Source organism: Ptychodera flava, chromosome 19, assembly GCF_041260155.1.
Source record: "Ptychodera flava strain L36383 chromosome 19, AS_Pfla_20210202, whole genome shotgun sequence".
NCBI classification, from domain to species: domain Eukaryota; kingdom Metazoa; phylum Hemichordata; class Enteropneusta; family Ptychoderidae; genus Ptychodera; species Ptychodera flava.
This window is the reverse complement of record NC_091946.1, coordinates 22,115,641-22,143,275: the sequence shown is the minus strand read 5'-3', so window position 1 is coordinate 22,143,275 and position 27,635 is coordinate 22,115,641. Positions and strand designations below refer to the sequence as shown.

At 37.2% G+C, this 27,635-nt stretch overlaps 4 protein-coding genes across 5 annotated transcripts in view; 2 read left to right on the top strand and 2 right to left on the bottom strand.

Moving 5' to 3' along the window:
- Nucleotides 1-8,472, top strand: LOC139118914 (phospholipid scramblase 1-like). Its single transcript, XM_070682482.1, has 7 exons — nucleotides 1-248; nucleotides 2,206-2,280; nucleotides 2,713-2,905; nucleotides 3,488-3,599; nucleotides 4,231-4,330; nucleotides 5,198-5,256; nucleotides 5,522-8,472. The coding sequence occupies exons 1-7, from the start codon at nucleotides 89-91 to the stop codon at nucleotides 5,546-5,548; spliced, it is 726 nt and encodes a 241-aa protein (XP_070538583.1). The 5' UTR covers nucleotides 1-88; the 3' UTR covers nucleotides 5,549-8,472.
- LOC139118912 (eukaryotic translation initiation factor 4E type 2-like) lies at nucleotides 7,455-15,494 on the bottom strand. 2 transcript variants are annotated; one of them, XM_070682480.1, is made up of 7 exons: nucleotides 15,333-15,494; nucleotides 14,751-14,829; nucleotides 13,655-13,792; nucleotides 12,961-13,065; nucleotides 11,851-12,003; nucleotides 10,631-10,767; nucleotides 7,455-9,890 (listed from the first exon to the last, which is right to left on the bottom strand). In XM_070682480.1, exons 1-7 carry the CDS (start codon nucleotides 15,443-15,445, stop codon nucleotides 9,851-9,853), a joined length of 765 nt encoding a protein of 254 aa, XP_070538581.1. In that variant the 5' UTR covers nucleotides 15,446-15,494; the 3' UTR covers nucleotides 7,455-9,850. The 2 variants fall into 2 exon arrangements, with proteins under 2 accessions (XP_070538581.1, XP_070538580.1); XM_070682479.1 differs by having other exon boundaries at nucleotides 7,455-10,119; nucleotides 15,333-15,490.
- Nucleotides 15,495-15,514: 20 nt separating this feature from the next.
- On the top strand, nucleotides 15,515-23,600 carry LOC139118913 (mediator of RNA polymerase II transcription subunit 4-like). The gene is made up of 6 exons (XM_070682481.1): nucleotides 15,515-15,631; nucleotides 17,288-17,351; nucleotides 18,678-18,848; nucleotides 20,289-20,433; nucleotides 21,005-21,121; nucleotides 21,883-23,600. The coding sequence occupies exons 1-6, from the start codon at nucleotides 15,564-15,566 to the stop codon at nucleotides 22,062-22,064; spliced, it is 747 nt and encodes a 248-aa protein (XP_070538582.1). The 5' UTR covers nucleotides 15,515-15,563; the 3' UTR covers nucleotides 22,065-23,600.
- The window catches only part of LOC139118909 (putative serine protease K12H4.7), a 10,286-nt gene continuing 5,649 nt past the window's right edge, over nucleotides 22,999-27,635 (bottom strand). The window contains exons 5-10 of the mRNA XM_070682477.1: nucleotides 26,930-27,071; nucleotides 26,278-26,392; nucleotides 25,812-26,013; nucleotides 25,054-25,147; nucleotides 24,256-24,464; nucleotides 22,999-23,883 (exon numbers count right to left, since the gene is read on the bottom strand). Coding sequence (XP_070538578.1) covers nucleotides 23,765-23,883; nucleotides 24,256-24,464; nucleotides 25,054-25,147; nucleotides 25,812-26,013; nucleotides 26,278-26,392; nucleotides 26,930-27,071 — 881 coding nt within the window. The 3' untranslated portion in view covers nucleotides 22,999-23,764. The remainder of the gene's footprint in view (nucleotides 23,884-24,255; nucleotides 24,465-25,053; nucleotides 25,148-25,811; nucleotides 26,014-26,277; nucleotides 26,393-26,929; nucleotides 27,072-27,635) is intronic.

The window sequence follows — 27,635 nt, the reverse complement described above, 5'->3', positions numbered from 1 at the left end:
CAGTGCAAGTTTGTATAGAACTCACCTGAACTACAATACAGAATTGCGGACAACGCAGTATACACGAACAGCATTCCAACCACGCAGGATGTCGCGAACACCGGTCAGGGAACAGCCGAGATCCAGGCCGAGGACAGCCGAGTCGCTCGAACTGAAGTGGTTCTCCAGACGGGGAGGCAATCCTGGTGGCCTGGGAGTTTTAGCTGATGTCAACTATCTCAGAATTCAGCAGACTTTGGAAACACTGGGTAAGTTTTTTTTGTAATGTATTGTTACCGGTCAGACAGTTATGTGCGTTGTAACGGTGGACTGTGAAGTGAAGCGTGGTGTCATGGTGTTTTGATAGTAGCCGTCGATGTTTCCTGATAAAAAAAAAACTAATCTTTTCAGTGTGATTTCAGAAAGAGACTTGCCAATGATTTCTCTGACCTAACAGCGCAAAAGGACTGACAGTTGAAGTATATCCTGTGATCTCCTTAAACTTAAAATCAATGACACAATTATATGTGTGTGTGCGCATTGATTCACTCTTGTATAAAACATTTCTGTCTTTGAGTATATGACTTACAAGCCAGTTTTTCAGTCATAAATGTCACTCGATCAAGTAGATCTTAATTGCTTTATATGCACCTCGAACTAATAGAATTCGCGAGAAGAAGAATGACACGGAATCTATCTGAACCAGTCAGTTTTACACGCATTTTTGACACCAATCCATAGTAAATGACATCTCAAGTACTAGTATTTCAAAAGGTAGAACTGCATGTATTGTATATGTCGTCGTGCAGTCGTAAGGTTTCAATGCACAAAGTGAACGTTGACAATCCATTCGCTCTTCCCATTTATAGAAAGGTATATATTCATGTACCGACCATGACGCTGTGTTGTATCAGCGTTGGTACGGATTTTCCAAAGTCGTGTATTCTCATACCGTTGATGTTTTGCTTCGCCCTGGGCTTTGTGCCAGTCCACGACATGGTTGATTTGTATGTTAAGAAAGGGATTCTTTGTGGGTAGTAGCGGCGCAGTCGGGTCTCTACGGCCATTTCGCCATTGTCCCCATACATTCAGTGACAAAAGCGTGATAGACCCGCCTCGCTCATATATAAGGTGGCAGGAACGGTGTTTGCACAAACGCACATGAATTCGAAGGTAGACGGCACTGTTGACACGGTGTGGTACTATTTCTGATGGGTACACACGTTTCTTGTTTTTGTTTTTCCGTTTCTATGGTTTGGACTGAGAAGGACATGTATTAGTTGCGTCTTTGTCAGTGTAATTCTATTCATGTTTCTCATCTCTTGCCTCTTGCCCACGGCGTTAAAAAATTTTAGTCGGCCTTTATTTGAATTTGCGCATATTTGCCAACATTCTGGCGTAACTCGCCGTGGAAGGCGGATCATGTACATACAACGTATGGTACACCCTTCAAGCATGCGATCAAAAGTATAATTCGAAAGGGTGCATCATTATGTAGAGTTCTCCTGACCATGTAAGTCACCATTTAATGTTTATAAAGTTCTTGAGTTGCGGTAGCTTTACCATGTAAAATAATATGTTCTACGAAAAAGACATGTAAGGCACCGCGGTAATTCCTCCTTTACCATACTGCCTAAAATTACCGAATAATATTCTTGTTATTCTTCGATGAAACCATATTGTTTGGGTTGTGCTAGATAAAAGACTGACGATATATCAAACAAATCTTCTATGATCTCAAGTCTTTTGACAAACATTCTCTTATAATAGTAGGAGTGCGCTTCATACTCCTTCCACGCAAGCATATATATATATATGTATATATATATATATATATATATATATATATATATATATATATATATATATGTATGTATATATATATATATATATATGTATGTATGTATGTATATATATATATATATATATATATATATATATATATATATATATATATATATATATATATATATATATATATATGCATGCGTGGCTGGATGGTCGATCAATTTGGCTTACATAACATGACAGCAAGAGTGGCAATGGCGAAAACGCTTAATGACCATCATTTATGCATACATATGACTTTCACAAGACGTCTTGCATGCATCTCGTCTATTCTCATAAGCTATATAGTATTTTACACACATGCGACTTGAAGACTTGATAAATAAAATTCCAATACAAAAAAAGTACACTCAAGAGTTTCATGTTCTGTTTCTACAGGTTCCGGATGCAACAGCAATAATGCATACAACATTGTTAACAAGCAAGGCGAATTGGTGTTCTGTGCCCGAGAAAGTAAGTTTACTGAAAACTTCCTAAATTTCTAATATATTGGTTATCAAACGAGTATATTTCGGATGCTTTCTCTGTTTGTGTGTGTCTCTGTGTGTCTGCATTTGTCTCTGTATGTCTGTGTTTGTTTGCCTGTGTCTGTTTGTCTGCCTGTCTATGTCTCTGTCTGTCTGTCTATCTGTCTGTCTCTATCTGTCTCTCTCAGAATCAAAAAATAAAAAGGGGTCGCAGTGCGAAGTTTCGATATTTAAAATTCAAAATGGCGACGATTCCACAAAACAAATCGTATGGCGACAATATCATATACTCAACAGTCTTAAAATTAGTCTACACAAGCAGCAACAGCACATAAATATGACAAATATTTTTTAAGTTGATGTTCGGTCTGTGACATTTGAGCCTGAGGGTGACTTGAAACCGTTTAACCGTTTCCAGAAACCACCTGTTGCAGTCGGTTCTGGTGCGGACCAGCTCGGCGATTTGACATGGCCATCGAAAACGAAAACGGCGACGAGATTCTGCAGTTTGTTCGTCGGGTACGATGCGACGCGTGCTGCTGTTGCTGTTGTCTTGACAAGATAATGATTCAAACCCCTGTTGGAGAAGTCTTGGGATACGTCAAAGAGAGGTACGTTGGTGTACGAAAGCAGGGCTTTCATTCGATATTATCGCGTCACCTGGTTCTAAAACATAGTTTCACTAAAAGGGCCAGTATAGCTGTAGCTTTCAATGATTTTATCAACTTTTTTGGTTTTTAATAGTGCCAACCACAGTTCATTGTACTACTCCCCTATAAAGCACAATGAGATATACAATATTCAGCTTGTCAACTCACCAACATGCGTACACTGCATTGTTATTGTTAACGAATTAAATAGTGGGTGTTTCATGATGCTTTGGGAAGTAGACCAAGAACTTGCGATTGACATACTTAACAAATCAGTGAAAAACATTGTCAAAAGTTACAGTTGATGACCCTTTAGTATTCCATATAGCTATCGAAATCTGAGTCAATTTTACTTTGAGATAAAGATTACTTCTTTCATTATTAGAGTAGTCTTGTATTTTTAAAATTGATTTTCGTGCAAAATAACTGTTCAGAATCATCATTATTGTGATTCTAGATCTGAAATTATGAAAAAGCACCTTAGGCACTTCTTTATCTCTCGCCTATTGGCATTCTATAACTACCAGGGTCTATTTTTTTCAGGTGTAGTTTTTGCGGTGCTTCCTACAAAATACTGGACAGCGACAACGATGAACTTTTCAGAATCACCAGTCCGGCTTGTCCCTGTCGATGCTATAGAGACAGCCTATTCCCGGTGAGATCTCGTTCTCCGTTTTAAATCATCGCGAGATTTGAGACCGAAATACTACACATATGCACATTGAAAATTACTGAAATGCAACACGTCATTTCGTTTCATATAATCTTTTTAACCAGTAAATCACAAAGAAACGAAGATTTTCACAAAATGTACTAAGGAAACCACACACTGCAGAGCCATCGGAGTCCGCCATTGTTGTTTTCTACTCGCAGGTTTTGTACGAGTGCACCGAAATGTACGTTGCTGTACCACAGGCTGCAGTTATGATAACATTTAACTTTTTCAGCCTAATCGTAAACTACCGAGAAAACATTCTCGAGGGCCTATGGCTTACATGTTATAAAATTATATGTTATCACAAAATGAGAACGGCCTCAGCTGTATCGCAATACGCGCTATATATAGTTCCTCTACTTTTAGAGCGGCTATCATCATGCCAAAGTTAATACAGTGAAATATTTTAAATCAAAACATTCAGATTTTACGCTAGTTTGTGTTTTTTGGCTGTTTTTCATAATTTAATCAGGCAGACGATTATCATTCAATATTTTACAGCGATTGAATTATCCAGCGCCATTTAGATGTTAGTTATTTATTACATGTTCTTTTTTTTTCGCCTCACCAGATTGTCGATGAATACGATGACGAAGTCGGAATAATCAGGAAACAGTGGGGTGGAAAGAAAAAATATGCAAACATGGATCATGAAACGTTTATCATTGCATGTAAGTCAGGATGCGTACATCGATTTGGAAACCCAAACTTTGTCTTTTCTTCCATTGTTCCATTTTTCGTTGGTAACTCAGTACCGTCACAGTTACTTACAGGATATAACAGATTTCAGGAAGCTGCGCGCCTTTTTCATTCTCACCGCGTGAAACTACATCCCGATACAGGTTTTGGTATGAATCAGGGCCTAGGGCGATTGTAAGATGCGGTTTGAATGAACCACTGTACTAGTCTAAGTTCAAGTCTGTGATTTCTGAATGTTTGAGTGGGCTAAACGCGATGATTTGTGTTCTGAAACGCGCGTGAGTGGGGTGAACGCAATACAGGGGTGTTTCTCCCGGGAATCACATAACTCACGACTGCGCAGACTCAGGTAACGCGTTCAATCGCTAGGAAATCTTGGCCTGGGCTACGAAATTCCAAATAGGTTTGTATGGAAAAGGAGAGACACATGAGAAACTACTGCAAAAGATTTTATTTTTAGAAATTCACCGACTTGAATCAAGTATACCACTGTACCAAAATCATTTTCAAGCAAATGTTTGCATTTCCCTTCCCCCAATTGAAGACTGCCAGAATGCACTTTCTCTGTCTTACTATCACTATACATGTGTACATATACTACGCTATGATCAGTATACGCTATTATAAATTTTTACGTTAAGTGGGACTTGTCCGCAAAAAACCGATAAAATTCCAATGGCTTTACACTCGTATCTTCAACTGGGGCTCTACACGATCATCGCGTGCATGAACACCCCGTGAACATCAATTAGAAACGCCTGAGATGTGTCAAAATAAATGTCTTTTAAATGCATTGGGTTTTAAAAGCACTGCGAATATATCTTTACCATTCTTTTCAGTTCCCGAGGGTATTGACATACAGACAAAGGCCATAATACTGGGAGGAGCCTTTCTTGTGGTAAGTCTTAATTTTCAGAGCTTTCTCTCAATCATAGAAGAAAGGTATAATTAATAATATAAAAAATGACGGATAAAACCTCGCAGTCAGATGACTCTATTGCCAATATCTCCATCTTGTATCAGAGAAGTTTGATTAAAAGCACATCTATTGGCGGATAACCCAACGAAAGATAGGAAATGGAAGATGAGTTCATGTTCCTATGGACATTTCTAAGTAACAATAATATTCAAGCTCCATGTTTGTTTTTATTTTTTTCGGACAGAATTACATGTTTTTTGAGATGACCTAAGTACCGAAACCAAGTTCCGTTCATGGCAAAGTTACTGTTTACCAAAGAGGGAAATTACCAGCTGCATTTACACACAAATGTCGACTTTGTCCAGTTTTCCACAATTTACCAGATTTATTTAGGTGAATGAATATATTTAGCTGAAAGTATTTTTTGTTTACAAAGTCAAAGTTATTGTAAAAAACGGAATTTTTAGATGTGCACGAAGCTGACTTTTTGCATAGATGTTTTGTCTTTTCACTTTTTCGTAGTTTTTGTAAAGTCAGTCGTAGCAAGAGTTGTTTAATTCCTTGTTTTCCAACTGGTGATATTGATCGATTTTGGAATTTTCTCTCATCTTGGTGAAAATTAGAAATTTTGTCTGACAATAAGCGCAGTTTTACATGTACCATTCTGCAAAAACGATTTCTTTTCACAAATGTTGAATAGAAGGGGTATATCGAATGATAAGACAATTTATAATATATTACTGTAAAGTAAATACTTTATATAAATGCATTTTTTCATTACTGTGGTCCTACAGGAGTAAAAAAAAATATATGCCTGTGCAAATTTACGTTATTGTTTGCTGTTTAGAAGATGTATTTGATGAAATCCCTTAAGTTTTCTAATGACAAAACTGAACCTCAAGGACATAATTATTAAAAGTTGAACTTTCTGGCTGTAAATGCCAGGAAGTGGAAAAACAGAAAATTCAAGAACAGATCAAATGTTGACTAGAGCCCTGCACTTCCTTTTAGTCACGGCTTTGTACTCCAGAGCCAATATTAAATTATGCTTATAAACGTCATGTATTTAAACGCAATGAATTACTTTTCCTTTAGTACAGACGTAATGTACATTTTGAAAATGTCAGCATTTTATTGTAAGGGTCATGAGTAGAAGTATCTCGATTTGTCAGTGACAGAAATTTTCATCCTATATCCCATAATGTTTTACCAGAAATCGCACTATTGTCAAAATAAATTTAATAACTGAAAACCACGAGAAAGGTTGTCGACGCAGGACTCATCTTGGACGAGGGCGCTCTTCATGATGACTTCCTCTGCATACATCTGATTGTTACATCCTCCATCATGATAAACGAATTCGAACAAAGACAATTTTTTTTCTTCATAAACAATTTTGAATATAATCTTTGGATCTGGCGAGAATAATCCAACACTTCAATACTGCAAAACGCCTGAACATAACAAACGGATGAATTTTACTTCGGACACAGTAGAAGGCACGATAGAATAGATTTTTGAGACGGCACAATCATGGAAGAACTAGCAGCTTTCTTGTGGCTGAATTATTACATGGAGCTCTCATTAAAACGTTGACTAAACCGATTGGTACAAAGCTTGGAATGTCATCCTTGCAGAGTTTACTTCTACTATAACATCATGGGAAAAATCTTCAAATATTCTTGGACAAAATTTAATCCGAGTATAACTACTATACTTCAATGTTACAGTTTTGGGATGTACAGTGACACTTACTCAGCTTGATCTTGAAGATACATTTGCAAAGGTCATTGTCTGCGACTGGTGAAAGAGAGTCATGGCCTTTGTGGACTGAGGGCGCTATTTCCTCTGTGCACTCAGAATATTCACCGACTGGACTTTAATTTTAATTTGTCCAAAAAAGTATTCATTGCACTTGCCAACACGAAAACCTTAGTAAGTAGTAGAACTGACATTAATCTCAAATATTTAAGTGAAATTTTGTGACGTTGAATGTTATAGTTTTACTATGCTGCCTCACGTCTCATTTGGGAAGTTCACTCCAGGATTTATGCAAATTTGAGATCCGAGTTTCATGTCCTTTCTTCAATCCAGTGCAAACTACACCTGACAAGCGGAAGTTAAATTGCTTTAAAAAATCGGAAATTCCTAAGAACACATCGATCCAGATACTACAATTATGTACGAAACTTACAAGTTTTATTTCAAGAACTTGAATAGAGACTTGCTATGAAATGTACAGAGTGTGCTGACCGATGATGCAGGATTGAAAAAAATTGCCAAGTGAAATTCACCGTTCCATGTCAGCGAACTATTAAAAATCATCTCATCATAGTTAACATTACAAACAGATTCCCTAATCACTACCATGTATTCTGTAGGCTGTAAAAATGGCTGCTATCCCATCATTCTCACAGTCCCCTGATAAGTGCAGTGATTAAATGTTTCACATCTATTTCATTTACAAACTGACCGCGTACTGACATACCAGACAAGTTCCAAAGGAGGCATATCCAGAGACTATGTTCGATCATAGTGCAATTGATCCAAAAATTGACTCGACAAACAGTGGCGTGAGGCTGGAGTAAAATAATACTGTATACTCACTCACAGTCTGAGCTAGATAATTTGATACAATTTTTGTAGTCAGTAAAGCCACATATATAGGTCTCCAGATGGTTGATGCTATTGTATCATAACTAAAGTGACAGTAGCTGTAACTCTCGAATTTTTTTCCAAATTCTGTGCCTCTTACGTCAACGACAGTTTCTTGTTCAACAGCCCGAAGCATCATGAGATACACAGCATTCAATTTGTCAACAAAGCCGTTATGTGTTTATTGCACTGTTATTGTTGACAACTGGTCCTGACTAGAATTAAAATGTAAACAATAACAGCATTTTACACCTATGGACTCTGTGCTGACAAACCAAATAATTGTTGCAAGATGCTTTTGGGAGAAAAATACGCATTTGCAATTGACCTTAGCCTAATAGTATACAAGAAAATATTTGTCAAAAACAGCAGCTCTTGTCCCTTCAACTTTATTTATGTGAAAGTATAGAACTTGAACATTCTTTAGGACTTCTTCAAAATCTGAAAATCATTTCATTTTCATTTATTCTTTGTACAGTCTTTCTCGGAATGATATGAAAATTATATACACATACATTATTAAAATGACAATGATTATCATTTTTCATCTCTACTTTTTGGAATAAAATATATCTGAGCAGATGAAAAATCTGAAATGTCAGTTTCATGAGCGCTGCAATTCATGTAGAAACAATAATTAAATACAGAATGTCATGGAATTCTAGATGGCTGGGTTCCAATCCATACAGGATTTTATATGCACAATGAGAGAATATCCACACCATTTACAAGCACAGTAAAATGGCATTCCATATAATCGATATAAATTGTTTTGGGCTGTTGTGATTTTTAGTGTAGGCAAAAAACAATTACACTTAAACAGAAACTCAAGAAAAATTCCTCATGGGTATACTTAGATATACCTGTCTGAAATTCAACGCTCACAGTCGGTCTTTACGACATCAGATTGAACCATAATACAGTCATTACATGCAGCTGGCCGACTTGAAAAATTAGCCAGCAGGAATGTTGAACATGCCAAATTTATACCTGTGGAAGCAGAGCATGGGAAAATTTCATGCTTTTCCAGTCACCAATCTATAGAAGCGATTTTCTTTTCAGCAGCTTCTAGCTAACCGAGCTCTTCAATTAATCTGTGCCTGTTTGAAGTGGGTTTGCAGAATGCATTGCAAAGCGTAGACTAAAGTAGCTGCCGACAGAATCAGAACAAATACCCAGTGAGGCAGTCTCGTCACCTCTGATACTGCTACCAAAATTATGAAAGAGAGCAACAGTGCACCTCGGCATCATTGGCGGATTTGCTTTTAAATTATTTCTATCGCAACTGAAAGGGCGGGATAGTGCAAAGAAGCATGGATTTACAAGAGGAGCTGGCGAGAGATGACTATCGTTAACTACCATAATCTGTGATAGCAGCGAAATTGTCACATTTTTACTTGAAATATGTGCTTAGGATATTGACGGCTGAAAAGCGTAAATTTGAAGCCTACGACTTAGGACCGTATGTGCATGCATGGAGAGCGATCCCACAACCATTGCTAAACTAACTACACCACCGCTACACTAGCTATCTCCCTTAAACCATAGTAGCCCCCTAATGCAAAGAAAGAGAATTAATTTCATTTAATTGTTAGCAATTTTTTCTAAGGCTAACACTTAACAGTGCTTAGTAAAATAACTACTGAACATAACAAAGTGTTGGATGTCGTGAAATTGTTCCTATCCTTATTCCTTACTGTTTTCTTGTTGCCGTTTGCTTACATCTTCATTCTTGTGTTTTAGTTCAAAGTCTTTGGCGTTTTTTCTGAGTCCAGTTGATGGTCGGAATCACAGAATTTTTTGGGAGTAAAAAAATGGGAATCCGGCTGAGACTATCCGACTGAGACTATGTCTAATTCTAAAGCCTATCCAAGACTCATTCTTGAGGGAAGGGAAATCGGGGAAATCTTTTCCTGTCTCACTCCCAAATTTTCTTCAAGTTTCTCTCGCCAAGAAGCCTGAAACAACAAACATGATAGATAATAATGAATGCTGAGATGGTTCTGTTCCGATAGAATCAAATCTAAGATAGTTTTATCTGACACAGTTTCTATAAAACCAGATTTGATCAATTTTTATGTTTGCTTGCACTAAATCATATGGGATTGACACAGCGCTGATCATATCAAATCTATGTTTTCCTTTCATCTGAGGAAGATATCAGTGTTTCTGAAGCTGGAGTTATCCCTGTGGAGCAGAGAAAAAAAGAAAAAAAGAAGAAAATGACATTAAAATTTAGATGGGCTTGGGTTAAATTGAAGTCCCTGACTAAAAAATTTCTTGTGTCAAATTTACAGAATTTCCATTCGCCATTTTGTTCTGCAGCGCATACAGAAAGTATACTAAAAACAAGTATATACAGATTGAATCTTGCAAACTATTACGCAATCGTTTTTCTGTCAGCTCTGAAAGAAGCAAAGATGAAAGCAATGTTTTTGTTTACTTATTTTCATCTTGAAGAGCTTTCATGATTGAGCAGAGATAAACTGTGAGGGAATCTACGTAGAGAATTTCCCTACCAAACACCGCTTTACCGTTATCAATGCATTTTCATATACTTTGTTTTTGAAAAGGCGATCCGCTGTATTCATTGTGCATTAACGCTTCCTCAACTTATTTCTGGTCAATTCATAATTCATAATGCTTGTGTGAAATTACTTTGAAATGATGGGCGGTGAATTCATACCACGGTACTTACTTAAGGCTGTCTGTGTGTGTTTTGTACTCCATGATTGTGTTTGGCGGTAGGTTCAGCACCCTCCTGAGAGTGTCACGTATACGAGTTGTCGTGGCATGGTCACTGGCAGTTTTGTTCCATATGGAAATGATATCCTCCTGCACAATACAAGCGTAAAGCAGCATTAAGGTAAAAAATTCCTCAAAATCAAAATCTAAACTTAAATTTGCACAAACTTTCCCCTGGGAAACTTTAACCCTTTTCCTGCCAGACAGTATCACTTTCCCATCAGCCAAGTCAGTAAAAAGTGGTATTGAGCCAAAACATGACATATTTTCACCCACTTGGCTTGGTATATTATAGCATCTTTACTCCAAAAAATCAAGTTTACAGTATTTACGTTTTCAACAGCCTTCAAATGTACAGTATTATGTTAAAATACACCATATGGAATACGTTGTGTTTCATTAATTTTAACCATCTTGACCTGGTGGTGAAATATGGACTTGGCAGGAAAAGGGTTAAACCATTCTCATTCATAATCAAGAATCAGAGGTCACTGTGCAAACTTTGGGCTATGAGAAAACAAATTACCTAAAATCATAAACCGTAATTTTTCATGGTCTATGCTAAAATTTACCAATATTGGAAATCAAATACCTGATGAACACTAGCAGAGAGTTTTAGGCATTTGGTGATTCTGAGGACCAATATCATGGTCAATTCAGTCCTGTGACATAGTTTGATTGTCTTGAATTCACGCTTGATCATAAGTCACACTACAATTAAGTGGTTGACAGAACTAGCAGAATTGCAACTCTCAGGACTAAAATGGTAGTACCAGACCTATGATCTTACCACCCTGGCTTTGTGACAGAAACACTATATTTGGCTCCACATTTGAGATGGAGACATCACTTACAGAAAGCTCCTTGGCATAAAGCAGTTTGTTTGCAAAGTGTAGTAAGTGGGTAAATGTTACTGGAGTTTCCAAGTCATTTACCGGGGCTTCCCCTTTGGTATATCAATGCAATCAGATCAGGCAGTAGAAGTATTACTTGGGTTCCCAAATCATTAACCAATGTTCCCTGACCTTAGCAAAAACACTGCAGAAAAGGTTAGAACAAATGAAGTAGTGGTTGGGGAACTGTACAAAGAAAAGAAACCAGGTAGGGCTAGGTGATGGTATATAACTGGAAGAAACAGGGGGTTGGTTGACGAAAGAAATGCTAGAAACTCACTTGAAATCTGATAGACACCACAGCACCACATATCTCCTCACCAACCATAAACTGCTCTCCCTGCATGGCTAGAATCAAATTCTCCCAGCATCTTGATGCAAGCCCTTTCTTCAAACGGACAATCCATTTCCCACCGTTCTTATTAGCCTCATCCTGTGAACAATATAGCATTCACACATGTCACCATTGCATTGAGAAACTACACTGCTGTAAACTAATATTATTGCATTTGTCAAATGTCATTCAGTTATACCAAGTATATGTAAAGACTTATTTTATCGCATGAGGTGCCTTTAATAACATTCGTTTGCAGTAGGTTTTCACGTAAAAGGATGAAAAACAAACACAGTGTTTATGGTATTACTATTATACATAAAAATGGGTATTCTCAGGAAATGCATTGGAAATTTGTGCATGTATTTACATTATGTTTTAATTTCTGTGTTTGATTTGTTTTACCAGGCGGGAAGATGGGTTTAATAGAGGAAATTTGAGGATGGCAAACAAAGAATTTTATTACAGGCACCTAATACAAAACTCACAATAATAATGGCAATTATACAAGGACACATGCAGATAGCCATTGAGGCAATTTCTGGAATCTAAGAGTCAGTTCAAGAATTTCAGGAAGTCCTCTTTTTTTAAGTTGGCTCCACACCAGTACATGCTACAAGACTTCCAGTATGTAAACTTTTCTTTGGGTAAAAACAACTTTCTCAAGTCCAAGGTGTGTCTCTTTTTGCTTAGCGGGTAAATTGGCCAAAGTGACTAGATCGAATATTTAGTCTTTTTTTGAATGATGGCATTCCTGATGATCAGGTCTGATGTGGAATGGCAGGACACATGATAACAAAGTGATCAAAGTTTCAGACAGACATATATGTAAGTTTAGTAATGTCTTTTCTATGTTTTTATAGTCTCTGAAATTTGGGTCACTAGGTCACAACTGCAGTAAAGGTAATGTTCCTGAATTTGCCAATGAATCTCTCAATTTACTACCCCCATGAGAAGGTGTGACCTTTGAACTCATAATGAATGGGTGGAAGCAGACCCACTGAAGGAAGTCTACAGATTAGCCCAGGAGACATGGAATGACAAGACATGCCTTACCTCCCACATTGGCTTGATGCCCTCTTTGAAGAGATGAAAATCGCTGTGGCCAGACAGGTCACCGGGACGAACTAAATGAGTATAAAGAGCCCAAAACTGCTCCACCTGTAGGAATCACCAAAATCAAACACAGTTTGCAACCACCAGTCCTCACATTTGAAGTGTTACTACACGTAATGCTGGCTGTTCAGAATTTCAGTATTACATATTTGTATGCGAATCAAATCTTTCTCATGCAAACAAAATTCTGTTGTCAACCCTAGATACAGTCAAAACACGCTAATGCTAAAAGCTGTAGACAGTAGAATATGATTGTACTTTGACTGAAAAAGGGATAATTAATAATGAAAACCATCATACATCTACTATCAAGCTATAAATTGGAAGAAAATAGTTGACATTGCACAAACACGGTCAACACTTGGCCCATTTGATGACGCAGTAACAGATGAAGATCTATATTAATAAGGTAATGTCAAAACTGTTAAAAGTGTGCACTCAGACATTCCGCCACGCATCACCCTCCACTTTGCATTGGGTGAAACACAACACAAATGTCATCATGTATCATTTGCGGTATTTTTGTAATAACCTCATAATATGCGCTAATATTAAACTGCGAACATTGCTAATGCCAGTGCAGTAAGAAAATAGGTGATAATAAGGAAAGGCTACTATGTGTGCAGGTACTTACTGAACAAAAGGATCCTACATATTTTATGTTCTGTTCATAATTCTGTGATGATGTCTTGTTTCCCGGTGTTCTTCTTGAAAACCATAGAGAATATGCATACTGAAGTCTGTGTTCTCCTGGACCTGGCTTCAACGGACCCTATCATACAAATATACATATACATGTATATACATGTACATGTATTCAAATCAGTGGAAGCCAATTCGTTTCAGTCAACAACAAAGAGAGGCAACATTTAACCCTCCTCCAAACACTCTATTTTTGTTGGCTCCCCTGTACTGTAGTGTATTATGTGCTCAAAAGTGACAGACTTGAACTTTTGCTCAAACTTTTCTTGAGGAAACTTTTAACCATTCTCTTTCTGAATGGAGAATGAATATCACAGGTCACTGTGCAAATTTAGGTACCAGAGAAACAATACCCTTTAATATGCCAAACTGGCCACCTTCCCTTTGTAAACTTTACCAGGGATAAACAGTATCTTTTTGCGATTTTGACAATTAAGATTGTGGAAAGTCTATTTACTCCAAGACCTCCAAAATGAACCCATAAAAGTGGTAGGTCAGAAAACTATTGATGACATTTCATGAGCCTCGATATCTATCCAAAGGTGCAATGTACCTCAGTGATGACACATGATATAAAGTATTACTTCTCTGTGTGACTGCCCTGTAAGAGATTCAGTGTGAATCAAGTCATTAGTTATCAAAGATCTGTGATATACATATAGGTGGGTAAAGTTGCTTGTCTTCCAGTTTTTCATGATCTTTTAGATTATGAACAACTGCATGATCAGCACTTTGGACGTACACGCTGTTAAACAGTGTCAAACCATGTTTAAACTATAATCACAAAGGTATATGTAGTAGAGTTTGGCATATTTACATGTTATGTGATGATAGCTCTCAAAACAACCTTCTTTCCTTTTTGTAGGGTACAAAAAGTCATTACAATGAATTGGTTGACTCTGATTTAAATTTAAATGCATACTGTCTTGAAAGACTTTCTGATAATATGGAAATGTAATTGACTTCGCTGAGATGCTGAGATTACTTCTGTGAAGTCTTCACACAGATTTCTCTCATCTAGCACTTACCCTAGGTCCAGTTCTTACAGGTTTTTTCTGCTCAACATCACTTTCTTCTTTGTCTTCTCCGCTGTCATCATCTTTGAGTCTATTAATATAAACATTGCAATATTCGGAATTTTGAAATGATCCTTCTGCAGTGTCAGGATAATCTAGCTACACTGTGACAACATGACCCAATTGGAATCACATTGACCCTAATTTATTAAATTTTTTTAAAGAATCTTATGGCTACAATCCCATTCTCATTAACCATCCAATCTGCTTAATTTTAAGTTAGAACGAGCAGTGTTAGTCACCACTGCACTGCCACTAGTTCTCATCATGGATGTACAAAAATAGACATCCATGTTCTCATACAAATAAGATTACCTACCAGATAAAGGCTAATGGTTTGGCCGCCAGGAATAACTGGTGAAATAATTTCGATAAGGAAGTTTGGGTAAGATGGGAAGATACAAGATTTACATCAACTGTACTGCATGTACGCCATCTTGCTTCTTGGCAGACAGACAACTCGGTTACCCGTGCTTTGAAAGTCGGAATGCTTTTGCGTAAAAAATAGAATAATATAGAACAACGAATACTTACGCGTCGAATTTGTTATTCATCATCAGTAGTGCCCTTTGAAATGTTGTAAATGTAACGAGATAAATACAAATATGTTGCGAAGTAGGCTGTGTTGTTTTCCCTACGTTTCTCATGAAGACCGGTGCCTAGATAGGTTTGAAGGCGTACTATGATTGGTCTACCTTGACCTAAGCGGTTCTACAGATGTTACACGTAGTATGATTGGTAGGCGAAAGGTCAGGATGAAGTGAAATGGCGACGTACGTCAACACAAAGGCAAAACTCCTGTCTCTGGTCGAAGAGGCTGAAGCCCTGACAAGGTGAGACTTGATTTGTAGGCCCTAGATGTGTAGTACGAAAGGTGTCGTAGCACCCTACGGACTGTGTGTTCAGTGATAGCGCAATGTTTTCTATTTCTGACCTCACTGTGTAGCGTGCATGATGACGATGTGATCGATCGTGCGATTGTGTACAGTAATAGCCTCAGACGACGAGACCGACCACAGTCGCTCGAGAGTTATTCAGCTCTGGGACTATTCGCCCCATAGACGAGTATACAGAAGCGAGAAATACCCCTCGCTTCTGTATACTCGTCTATGGGGCGAATAGTCCCAGAGCTGAATAACTCTCGAGCGACATTGGACCGACTGCAATTCACAACGAGTGACGAAGCACAGGTTCTTGAAACGTTGACAAAGTAGGTCGAGGATTTACCTAGGCTCGTGTGGGTCGCACGGCAAAACCTGATTCTGCCAACCAATCCAAAATCCTTGGGAAAATCTCGAGCCACAGTACTGCCACAGGCCATATTGCAGTTGTACGTTTAGGGAGAACAATTTGATTTCGGGGGGGGGGGGGGTGGAGTAAATAGGATTTGCTGCAACTGTTTTCCGTCACTATGACAGCAAATCTTTTTTTCATTAGCAGTCCAGCATCAAATTATTTTTTCCGTATGCGGAGGCAATGAAACAGTTTTCTTGGTAACTGAAGATGAGACACCGTCATGTTTAATAATTAAAGGTCTGAACCACTGCCTAGGTCAGTTTATAGTGATGGACAGTTGTCAAACTCAGTACTTCCTTGTATAGCTTTTTTTTTAAAAGTTGGCACTGTAAACTCATTATTACATGTAACAATTCTCAGGAAGTGTTTGTATTTCCTTGATTTTGTTGTATTTTTATTGTCAGGAAAACTTGTTTGTTAAATAGAACAACATGCTGCTTTGCAAATATTTTATTTAATCCTGTCATGTGTTTTTACATTTTCACTAGCAACAGAGCAATTCAAGTAGTCCACCTTTACTTAAATACTGATTTTGTCAATGCTTATTGCAAATAAACCCAGAAGTATGTTTTCCAGGGTCTGTCATTGCAAGCAAAAATCATGTGTAATGACTTTAAACTACACCTGTATCATTAACGCTGCCAAAAACCTAAGACTTGCTTGCAAATATTGAAAATCACAGTGGGTGGTGCGCCTCCAGAGAATATATAATATGAGAAAATAAGATTTTCCAGTTTGCTAATTTCATCACATTGGCAACAATTTTTTTCTTCTGTCTGGTGGAAAAAAATTCTCTACTACAGGATCAAAGTTCACTACTTCACCTGCCAAAGAATTTCTTTCTCGGAAACTCCTCCATCCCTCCAGAAGTTAAATGGTTCTCCCTTACATTATTTTCTGTTTGACAAGACTATTCATTCACACATCCAAATTTGGAGTGTGTCTCTTTTTTTTCCGTATACAGACATGTGATACAATATTGTTTATCTGGTTCTTTATTTTTTTAATTATTCGAACAATAAGTAATAGACCCTGTACTTTAGAAGAATTCTTGTTCACAATCATACTGTCCACAAGGTTCACAAATACTGTTATTCCTCTATAGTTTGGTTTTGTTGGGTGAGTTGGTAGGTGTGTTGTCACGTAGTAATTAATTCCATATTAAAATGAGAAAAGTGTCATTTCTTTCCCAGGGAATTGACAGATACAACAGGGTCAATGAGAACCCAGAGAACAACCAATCCAGAGGAACCACAGGTAAGATAAATTGATATAAAAATAAAAAACAGCGTGTTTTCCATGAAGATTTTATTTTATTCAACATTCAAGAAGTGGTACAGCAACAAAATGCTGTAAGTGCTGTGATCACGCATCACGGGGCGTCTGTGTTGTATCTATCTCCAGCAGGTGTGATGTTATCAGTTTGTGGTCATCCCACTACTTGAGTATTGCCTGTTTATTTGTTCATATATTAAAGGCCCGATAGCTGTATCTTTTTTGCATTATTGTTGTGATTTTACTTCCAAACTAAAACAAGTTCATTGGAATGTACTCATTGAGGGGTGTTTATACAGGAAGAATAAACTGTCCGCTGGGACTACATGTGCAATTTTGAGCAAGATAAATAACAAATGTTTGCCCAAACATAAAATGGCGCCCTCATGCAAATAAAGCAAAAACACAGTACGCAGTGCATATATGCATTGGAATCTTCACAGAAACAACAGAGTAGTCCAAAATATAATGCATAGTGCTGAATGTTGTCCACTGGGACACCATATGCTATGTTTTCTTTGTAATGTTACCAATGTTAAAAATGGCAGGAAATCAAAATAACGGTTAAGATTTAAATTTGCTTGTCCTATTTTTCAATGGTAAAAGACTATATCCTTTAAATTTGTAGAATTTAAAGAAAACCAGAGAAAAAAGAAAGCTTTTTTCAGGTCCACAAATTTTAAGAGTTACAGCTATAGTGGCTTTAATCTATTTATCGTATGTAATTATTTATCATTCATGTATCTATTGATAATTACCAGTATTCTTGCGGCCGTGTACTTTTTGCTTCAAAGGGAACAGCAGAAATGTTACCAGCATTTCAAAAGTATTTTATGTTCCCTATCTCAGCATAAACACTACAGTACTAGTTATCAACTTCAGTTCGTAGACTTTGGTGAATGACTCTTTATTTTTTATCATCACCATCATTTTTTTTGTTATTGACACAGACGGCAAAAATGATGTGGGACGAAAGATTTTTAGGAAGGAAGCAGTGAACCCCAACTCACAAATAATTTGAGTCAGTTTAGGAAATTCTTAAATAATCTTTGTGTCAACTGCATACAAGTATAAATATGTATTAAATATATATATATATATATATATATATATATATATATATATATATATATATATGTGTGTGTGTGTGTGTGTGTGTGTGTGTGTGTGTGTGTACAATTTTCTTGCATCAAAGAAAGATGGAAAATTAAGTTTGGAATTTTCCAGATGCTTACTTACATAACAAGTCTTGAGAAAAAAATAGGGAGCTGCCTTGTATGTTTTTCTCACTGTCTCATTCCCTTATAGCTCATTGATGCTTTAGTCAAGAAAGATGAAGAAATCAAAGCCACATTGAAGCAAGCTGAAGCACAAGGAGAGAGGCAGAAGGAGATGGAACAGCTTCAAGAAGAGGTTGACAGGAGAGATCATGATATTAAACAGTTACAGAAGCAACTTAAAGAAGCTGAACACATACTGGTAAAAAAAAACAACATTATAGAAAAAGTCACTTTTATGCTTCAGTCAGCGTTAGACTATAGACCATAGAGAAAAACATTTTTCTCAAGAGTCTATGGTTACACAGGGGCAGTCAGCAGAATTTTTTTAGTTTCTGCAACAAGTTCTTAAGATGTTTCTGATGTGGACAGTATTCTTGTGGCATCGTTTCTGTATGGCAATGAATCAAGTGATTCTTTAAATGAAGGGAGACCATCATTGAAGAGCAGAGATTTGCCTTCTTACCACTGCTGGGTGGAAAAAAAATTATAGCATTCATCACAACCCTGGGCTTTCAATTCTGTTGTCGTCAATGAAAAGTGCCACAGTCTGTTATGGTCATGGTATTTTAATTGCATTGGCAATATGCAGATATGATATCCCAAAGTGCGCCCTCTCTGGTCAAATTGGTATTTTTCATAATTTGCTCTTAAGGTAGTACGCTACCATTCTATATAGGAGAGCGCACTCTTTTGTCCAGAAGATGTACATGTTCCTTTTAGACTACCTAACCTGGTGAGCGTGAATAACAGGACAAAATGGCAAAAAATCATGCTAGTGACCTTATAATATTTCTTTCAGAAGTTTTTATGAATCAAAACAACCGAAATTATATTTTTGCACTGAAAAATCGACAGTTATTTTTATTTTGAAAGATCAGTAGAGAATAATTAACAATTGTAGCTCTGACATGATATCAGTAAGCTAGAGGGTCAAATCTCAGGTCTAACAAAATTCACCTTTTTTCGTCACTTTTTGCTGTTTAGTAAGAAAATTTGCGTGGTGACCCCAACATTTTTTGCTTCTAAATCAAAGAACACTGTCTGTTTGATAGATATTGCTGTACTTTTTAACGTTTTGAAAATTATTTTGAGCATTTACATGAAGTTTATATTTTTAAAAAAGACTACTTTTACAGTTAAATGATAAATTTAGGGTCTAATATTTAATTTTTAAGACAAGACATCACAAATTTTAGTTGATTGTCCTAATTCAGCTGTCCTGGCAATGCAAAAATGTGGTATGCACACTGGGATCTGTTAATCGTTTGCAATAAAATAAAGATTCTGCTGGTAAGTGCAAATTTCGCAAAACGGGGAGATTTAGTGGTTTTCTGTCAATTTTGGCATGTGTTTTTTCAAAATTTTGCATGGGTACCCCATATTTTTTTCATATCTTTGCAATGTACACATAAAGATTATTTCAGAAAAGTCAACTTCAAGAATGTCCCAACATTTCTTGGAATGGTAGCGTACCTCCTTAAGCGGATTGACAGAAAGGAGTATTAAGTTTGACAAAGCAGTTTAACTATACAGACAATTCACTACAAATTTACTACACTCAGTCATTTAATGTAATCCATTTCACCAGCTCAATGATAGAATCCTGGTGATACCGGTAATCATTCTATTTTGTTTCAAGGCCACTGCAATCTACCAAGCCAAGGAGAAACTGAAAACGATAGAGCAAGCCAATCAGAATTGCATCCCTGCTGATGATCTCATCAAATACGCCCACCACATCAGTGCAACACACTCGGTAACTGCACCATTAACTTGGGCACCAGGTAAGCTTCAAACCTTCAGCCAATGAATTTTGTTGCAGTCTGCCTGTTTCATGTTGCAAAAACAATTCAGTTAGTAAGAATTTTACAGCACTCCTACCAATTAGAAACTGTTGTTACTGTTTCATCAGCATGGTTTGGCTGAAACCCATGGCCATGGCTGTCAAATCGTGAATGTGGATCCATTCACAGGAAATTGGGGGTAAACAGGTCAAATTGCCTTACAGTCTAAGAAATGAATGATTTGAAAATACCATCTTCCAGAAGGATAAAAGAATAATTTGTCTTTGTGGCTAACATAAAAACTTACTTTATGGGCATGTACAAGCATAGTCATATCCAATGTCATTACACAGTGTATTGCATTTGCAGTTATGGATGCAACAAAGAGGGCGCTATTATGTGACCTCAAGTCACATGTACTTGGTGTTCTTTGCTTGGTGCGTCTCCGCCAGCAGAAGCCATGTCAAAGGCTCCGACAGAAACTGGCGTTTTCGCAACAATACTGACAGAATTGAAGTCGTCATATCCAATGTCATTACACAGTGTATTGTATCAAAACTTTGTCATTCAGGTGACCCCAGAAGGCCGTATCCGACTGACATTGACATGAGGATGGGATTGCTTGGTAAGATGAGTAACCTGCCTGCTGTCAACGGACATCAAAATGGGACGACAGAGGGTGTCGCAGGTAATACTGTCACATCGTGTACACATCTTCATCATTCATGTACTCCAACACAAGTCTGTTCTAGTAAGGAATGTTCTACCACCTTCAGATCAAGTCAGTCAAAATCAGTAACAGAAGTATCAGTACCTTAACCCTTTCACCACTATGGTTTGTCCCAAATCCATTGTTTTCTATGGTAAAGTTGGACCTGTATACAGGGAACTGGGGGTGAAAGGGTTAAATATGATTTGCCACCTAAGTGAGTGAAAAATGTCTCAGGTGGTCAACCATGTTTTCAATATGGCAGATTTCAATAGGTAAAACTCATAAGATTACAGGAGTAAAAGTTTTAGGTTTTGCAGGAATTTAATGCCTGAAATGCCTAAACAGATGAAAAACTGAATGAGTTTGGCTAGTTTCATGAACGAACAGAAATTTTTGCCACAACAGTGATTACATTTGTGTTTAAAGTATTTCTGAAATTACGGTCTGAAACTCTTGCTGTGGTGAGAAGTAAACTATTTACCCACAATGCATTTCAAGGTAATGTAGTTTGCCATACAAGACAAAAACTGTTTCAGCTATCAAGAATTAAGATACCCGGGAGATCACTACGACATGCATCTCTATACAAGCCATGCACCCAAAAATCAAAGGTTTTGACTATGAATGATCATGAGAATGTGCAAGGCAGCTAAACTAATATTTTACCCTAAGATTGTAGGGTTCAACTGATTAGTCTGCTTGATAATCACCCTCTTTTACTTATAATTCAACAACAGGGCTGATGGCAGGAGCATCTGGCCTGCTGTCATGGCAGCCATCCACGGAGCACTCATCGTCGGTCACTCACAACAGTGAGAGCATCACAAACATGGACCTGAGTCATCCGAAAGACAATGAAGACGATGTGGAAATGATGTCAACAGACTCCAGCAGTAGCAGCTCAAGTGATAGCTTGTGATATGCATGAGGGCAGCACAGAGCTGTTTGTGCAAATTTGACTGAACTACAAAAATGGCTGATTTGGTCAATAACCTGCCACTGGTGAAGCTCATACTTCCCTGTGCAAGTACGTACACTAAGTGTACACAAAGTGTACACAAAGTGTACATAAGTTATGAAAAAAGGCGAGTCATTGCAGTTGTCCCAGTATCCCTTTACAAAGGGCAAGGACAGACCGTGCTTGGGTGATTTCATGTGCTTTCAACGTGCAACCATGGTTTTATGAATGAGTACACAGCGGCACATGAGGTCAAGACCCAAGATTTTAGGATTATTTTGATGCTTTTGCAGGTTTTTTCGTCATCAAGGCAGATGAACTAGTATTCTGTTGACTTTCTCCATATCCCACCAATGCCTGAAGCCACAATGGTCATGCTCTGGTCCAAGTCTGTAAACCATTCTCAGGTCAAGTTGTTCAAAATCAGCAAAGAAAACCCGAACGCTACATGTATGAAACACGCTGCAGCAGTGTACACCATCATCAGATCCAATTAATAAAATTCACCATGTTTATGTCTTAGCAAGGCAAGTGGGTGAAAATCAAGTATACACGGTTTTCACAAATGGTCGAACCTACCATACACATTTCTTGTTGTTCTGATTTAAACCAACCTGACCTGACAGTGACAGATGAATCCGGCAAAGGAGACGATTTTCATCGTCGTTGTATAGCTTGCTCAATCAGGGACTATAAAATCTTACTTTGACAAGACATGTAAAATTATTCAAATTTATTCTATGGCTTTTTTTTTTTTAAAGAAAGTTCTTATTGAGTTGGTTTCAGTCTTGCAAAGTGAAGATATAAAATTTCAGGTCTCTTTGCTGCTTGTACGGCTAATTACTGGTCAGAAGTTCATTTCCTTTAGTTAAAATTAATTTCAGTGACTCACAAGTATTTTGAGATGTCGCATTTTAATTATTTGTTTTGAAAGACTTCATAAGCCTTGTACATAGACACTTGAAAAAATAAACGATATCAAACTCTTGAAAATTGTGCATGTGACCTTGAACTTCATTAGATGAATTTTTTCCAGGCCAGGAGAGGTCGAGTAATTGTGACCTTATGGACTGCAGCCTCTGTGGCTCATAAGCCAATCATACAAGCTGAGGAACAAGAAAAGTAATTCTTCAGTTTTGGTGTCATGCTTCCAAATACCGAAACACCTTTATATGAAATACGTTTCAGGAAAACTGTTGTTCATTATGTATGGAGAATACCATACTGTCTTCAATGCACATGTGCAAAATGTACACATGAATATTAGATCATTAAACTTTATGTTCAGACTGTAAAGTCTGAATTGTTTTGTTTTACTTTTTGTTCCGGCAAAATCCTTATAATTGCGATTTTGACTCGCGCAAAACCAATACAGGTAATCCCCCTCCCCCTAAACTACGGAATTACTTTTAGCATGTGTCAGCTTTTATGATCAACGGCCCCTAATGCTATACAAACTAATATTTGTACTTCTCAATAAATTTCATCAGAAGATCATGAATAGTCTGCGAAGTAATACATTTTCATGTAACATGATGTGATTTTGATTGATGTCTGCTTACAGAGTTATTACTTTTCATTTTAATTAACAATTTGTGCTCTTGTGTAGGTTGCTGGCTCCCGTCAGTCTTTGTGGTTTCCCTCTGTAGAGCTTAGAAAGACTATTTCTTTCTTGACTGTATCCATTTGCCTATCAGAGTTTCAATTGTCTGCCTGGCTTCTTTCAGCGATGGTGGATCTTCTGGTGTCTCGGGATACATATTGGCACAGTGAGCTGTACCTGGAGAGAGAGAGGGAGGTTGGTAGAGAGGGAGTATGAGTATAGGTGACTGTTGTGTTACAGTTAACTGTCATTTATACATCTTCTTTTAGAACAAAATTTCCTTAAGCCCAATAGCAAGGGTACAATGAGACATGACTGACATGATTTGCGTGTGAGTTGTAGTAATATGCAAGTATGACACATTTACAATATGAATATTTCTATGAGGAACATAGACCAATTTTAATACTGCCATCGTAAACCTGTATCATGTTTGTGTAGATTAGTTTGTTACATTGTTCTTGCACTGAACAACTTGATGCATGTCCGATGGGTTTCATCCAGGGCAAAAGTTGGTGTGAAATCTAGCTAAAGTATCTCTCTACATACCATTAATATATATCGCTGTCACTGTCTCCGAGATATCCTTCCGTATTCCCAAGGCATGCCAGGGATCTATGGAACCATTTGGGAACACCACATTACTTGTTCTGATTCCCAGTCCTCCGTAGTTGGTGTTTGTGCTCTTGATCCCCGATGTGATGGTTGTCTGGTTGAACTGCTTGCCGTAGATCTCTTCACACTGTTGTATTGAGAATCTGTGTGACACAGGGTCAAAGGTCGTAGGTTATAGTAGTGCAAATGGAGAATAATGTCCAGCCAAAGTGTTAGCATTTACAAACACTCAATTACAATGAATGGCGTTTTAGACATGACATGTGTGTGTAAATTTATTCTGATACATTCAAACAAGAATAGAAGCTAAAAATGAATTTTATAAACAACTGGTAAATAGATACCTGTGTTAATTAGATCCAGTTTGTTATATGCAATGATTTGCATGCATCATTGCCAAACACACAGTCCCTCTATGGATAGAGGGACTGTGCCAAACACAATCAGTATAAGGCTAACAGCTATGGCCTTTAAATGTATTGGTATGAGAGGAAGTGATGACAGATGCCAAAAGATAAAATTATAGTCAATGACAGAAATGAAAAGATAAGCGGTTTTCAATAATACTTCATTTAGAGAACCAGCTCATATGACACACTAAAATTTAAAAAAGACTAAAAAACTAACAAAGCAAGGATTTAAAAGCAACCTCTGTACAGTTTTTTCCAAAAAAGCACTGTTAAGACACACATACATAGACAACGTAGCACCAAAGTTTTGAATAAATTTTACCTGAGTGGAAAATGCGGACCAAACGGCTGACTCTTAGAATCGGAAGTCTGATAATAACCAAATTCTGTGCATGTTTGATACACCCACTGTCTCCCTGTGGGGGAAGTAACATGAAAATTCGTTATTTTTGTGTTTCTCATCCGCTTTTTAAGCCGACATCTGGGGATTTTCTGATGGAAGTAATGCTTATGTTCACTCCATTGTTATTTAAAATACTTAGATCGGGTTACAGTATCATATGATCTTTGCCATGATGGTATTCATTGATATCTTCCAGTTTTCACTGCCAGTTTTTGAACTAAAAGTTCTGCTTAAACTTGCCGTAAAGAAACTTTAAATCATTCCCTTTTGAAACAGAGATCAAGGTAACTGTACAAAATTGTGCACAAATTACCTAATAATTAGTGATATTTGAAACACATGTATAAATTCCTGCCATCCCTGTGTCAACTATACGCAGAAAAAATAAAATTTTTGATTTTCATAAAAAAAGACGCTGAAAAATTCACGCTCAAGCTTGAAAATTAACCTTGACAAGTGGTACACTTGAAAAGTATAGTGAAAATTTGAGAGTTTAAATATCTGTACCCACGGCAAATTCTACAGTAAACAATACTCATAAATACACTTGGCGTAAATGGACACTAATGTGTCCTACTTTGAGCAGGCCCTACTTTGAGCAGTGGATGCAGAAAACATTGAACAATGAAGTGAAAAGGCTTGTGCATCTACTGGAGTATATATAAATAAAAAGATACCTCCTTCAGCTGCACTGCTGTTCCAAGCAGTCTCTCTCATTTCTTGAATCATGTCATCATAGCTGATATCCAGGCATGACTGACCGTACGTCTTCATCATGAGTGTGTTGACCTGGGCATACCTGTGAAGTTCATCGCCAATTGAAATCTCTGTCATGATGTCGCACAGTGTGTCCAGCGTGATGTTGGTGCCCACTGCACCCTGATATTGATAAACATCAGAATGTCAGTGCAGTTGATGCAAGATTTGCACAAACGTTGTTGGGACAAGCTTACAATTTTTGTCATAATTTGGTTATTTTTATGAGCCAAGTTAGAAATGATCTCATATATTTGCCTGATTTTTTAAAATATTAAAAAGCAGCTTAGGGTCAAAGGGTTTTATGTAGGGTAAGTCGGGATACCATAAGCACAAAAATATTTATTTATTTTGCAGTGCGGCTGGAAAAGTGAGAGGAAAATTTACCTCAAAGGCTCTATTGTCCTTATTGTATTGTACGACTCCTTCAAAGTTACCTGCCGTCATAGCATAGAAGTTTTGAACATCATTTTCCTTGGAGACATCTATCGGGTTACACAATCTGAAATATGAGGGCAAAAATTAACAGAAAATCACAAATTCGACAAAAAGCTTACTTTTATGCAAATTTTTCTGAAGTTTGGAAATGTAGAGATATTAAAACCTTGTAGAATGTGTGACGGCGAATACAAATATGGTACATTTACTTTTAGTGTTGCCACACTTCAAAAAATATTTTTACAGAAAATTAAAATAGATTTTGGATTTTCTGTTATGTATGTTTATGTGTTCTACATGTATCATGATTAATAAAGATGAAGTCACCACGATACGTACCACTTATCAGCGAAGCAAATACATGCACAAGTAATTTAATATGTCACTAAAGGCATATATTCAAGTCCAAGTTTGTTGTCTTTGTAAAATGTAAAATTCAGCAAGAAGCCATTTAAAATCAGTTTGTACATTTGGCACAATTTTCACACCACTTTTAGGTAGTTGTAATATTTATTTTAGCATGCATCAGCTTGCATATCGGTTGCACTGAATCTGATTGGCTGCTCTTGATCTTTGACATGGATCTGAACTTTGACCTTACTGAAAGATGGTCTCCAGTAGTTTTTGGCCTTCTTTTGACTTCAGGTTATCTTCCATTGAGGTCACTGCTGTCTTGATGTTCTTGTTGCAAGTTGCACCAGCTTTGCTGGTCGCCAGAGATGCTTGAACAACTTCAAGATATTCTGAGGAAAACAAAAAATAAATTCACACTGTTGGCTGTTTATTTGCCCATGTGACAACTTTTGACCAATCAGTATAGTGCAAATTCAGTAGCACAACAAAACACATCATTCTGTCTAAATAGCATTATATTGAGATTCAAAAATATTTCTGGACAAAATGAGACTTGCAGTGGTATGGATCCCTACTGTCAAGTTCAATGCCTTCTGTTTAGCACCATACAGATTGCTTTGTTCAGATACTCTATTTGAAGTCTTGATGATGCCAAAATATGGCAGTTGGCAACCCACCTTCTCTCATAATCCTTAATATGTGTTGTTTCATTAAGTTTAAAGGAGAGTGCACCTCAAGACAAATATTTGGACTGTCAAGTTTTTACAATTCTTTTCTGATCTACCTGTTTTGTGGGCCCATTTTGAAGCTCTTGGAGTTAATAAATTTTAAACCATCTTGTGTTTGTGAAAATTATTATTTTTTCTCATAGAGTTAACACAGGGATGGTGGCCATTTTGAATACCAAATATCAGCAAATTTAGCTTAATTTGTTTCTCTAGTACCCAAATTTG

What these genes read in the sequence shown, in the direction of transcription:
- LOC139118914 (XM_070682482.1), top strand. Translation starts at nt 89, where the DNA reads ATGTCGCGAACACCGGTCAGGGAACAGCCGAGATCCAGGCCGAGGACA. An exon ending in TTGGGATACGTCAAAGAGAG is followed by an intron (nt 2,906 to 3,487) that starts GTACGTTGGTGT and finishes TATTTTTTTCAG; the next exon opens with GTGTAGTTTTTGCGGTGCTT. An exon ending in ATAGAGACAGCCTATTCCCG is followed by an intron (nt 3,600 to 4,230) that starts GTGAGATCTCGT and finishes TCGCCTCACCAG; the next exon opens with ATTGTCGATGAATACGATGA.
- LOC139118912 (XM_070682479.1), bottom strand. Translation starts at nt 15,445, where the DNA reads ATGAGAAACGTAGGGAAAACAACACAGCCTACTTCGCAACATATTTGT. An exon ending in GCATCAAGCCAATGTGGGAG is followed by an intron (nt 12,004 to 12,960) that starts GTAAGGCATGTC and finishes TATTGTTCACAG; the next exon opens with GATGAGGCTAATAAGAACGG. An exon ending in ACACACACAGACAGCCTTAA is followed by an intron (nt 10,120 to 10,630) that starts GTAAGTACCGTG and finishes TCTGCTCCACAG; the next exon opens with GGATAACTCCAGCTTCAGAA.
- LOC139118913 (XM_070682481.1), top strand. Translation starts at nt 15,564, where the DNA reads ATGGCGACGTACGTCAACACAAAGGCAAAACTCCTGTCTCTGGTCGAA. An exon ending in AAGAAGCTGAACACATACTG is followed by an intron (nt 18,849 to 20,288) that starts GTAAAAAAAAAC and finishes TTTTGTTTCAAG; the next exon opens with GCCACTGCAATCTACCAAGC. An exon ending in GACGACAGAGGGTGTCGCAG is followed by an intron (nt 21,122 to 21,882) that starts GTAATACTGTCA and finishes ATTCAACAACAG; the next exon opens with GGCTGATGGCAGGAGCATCT.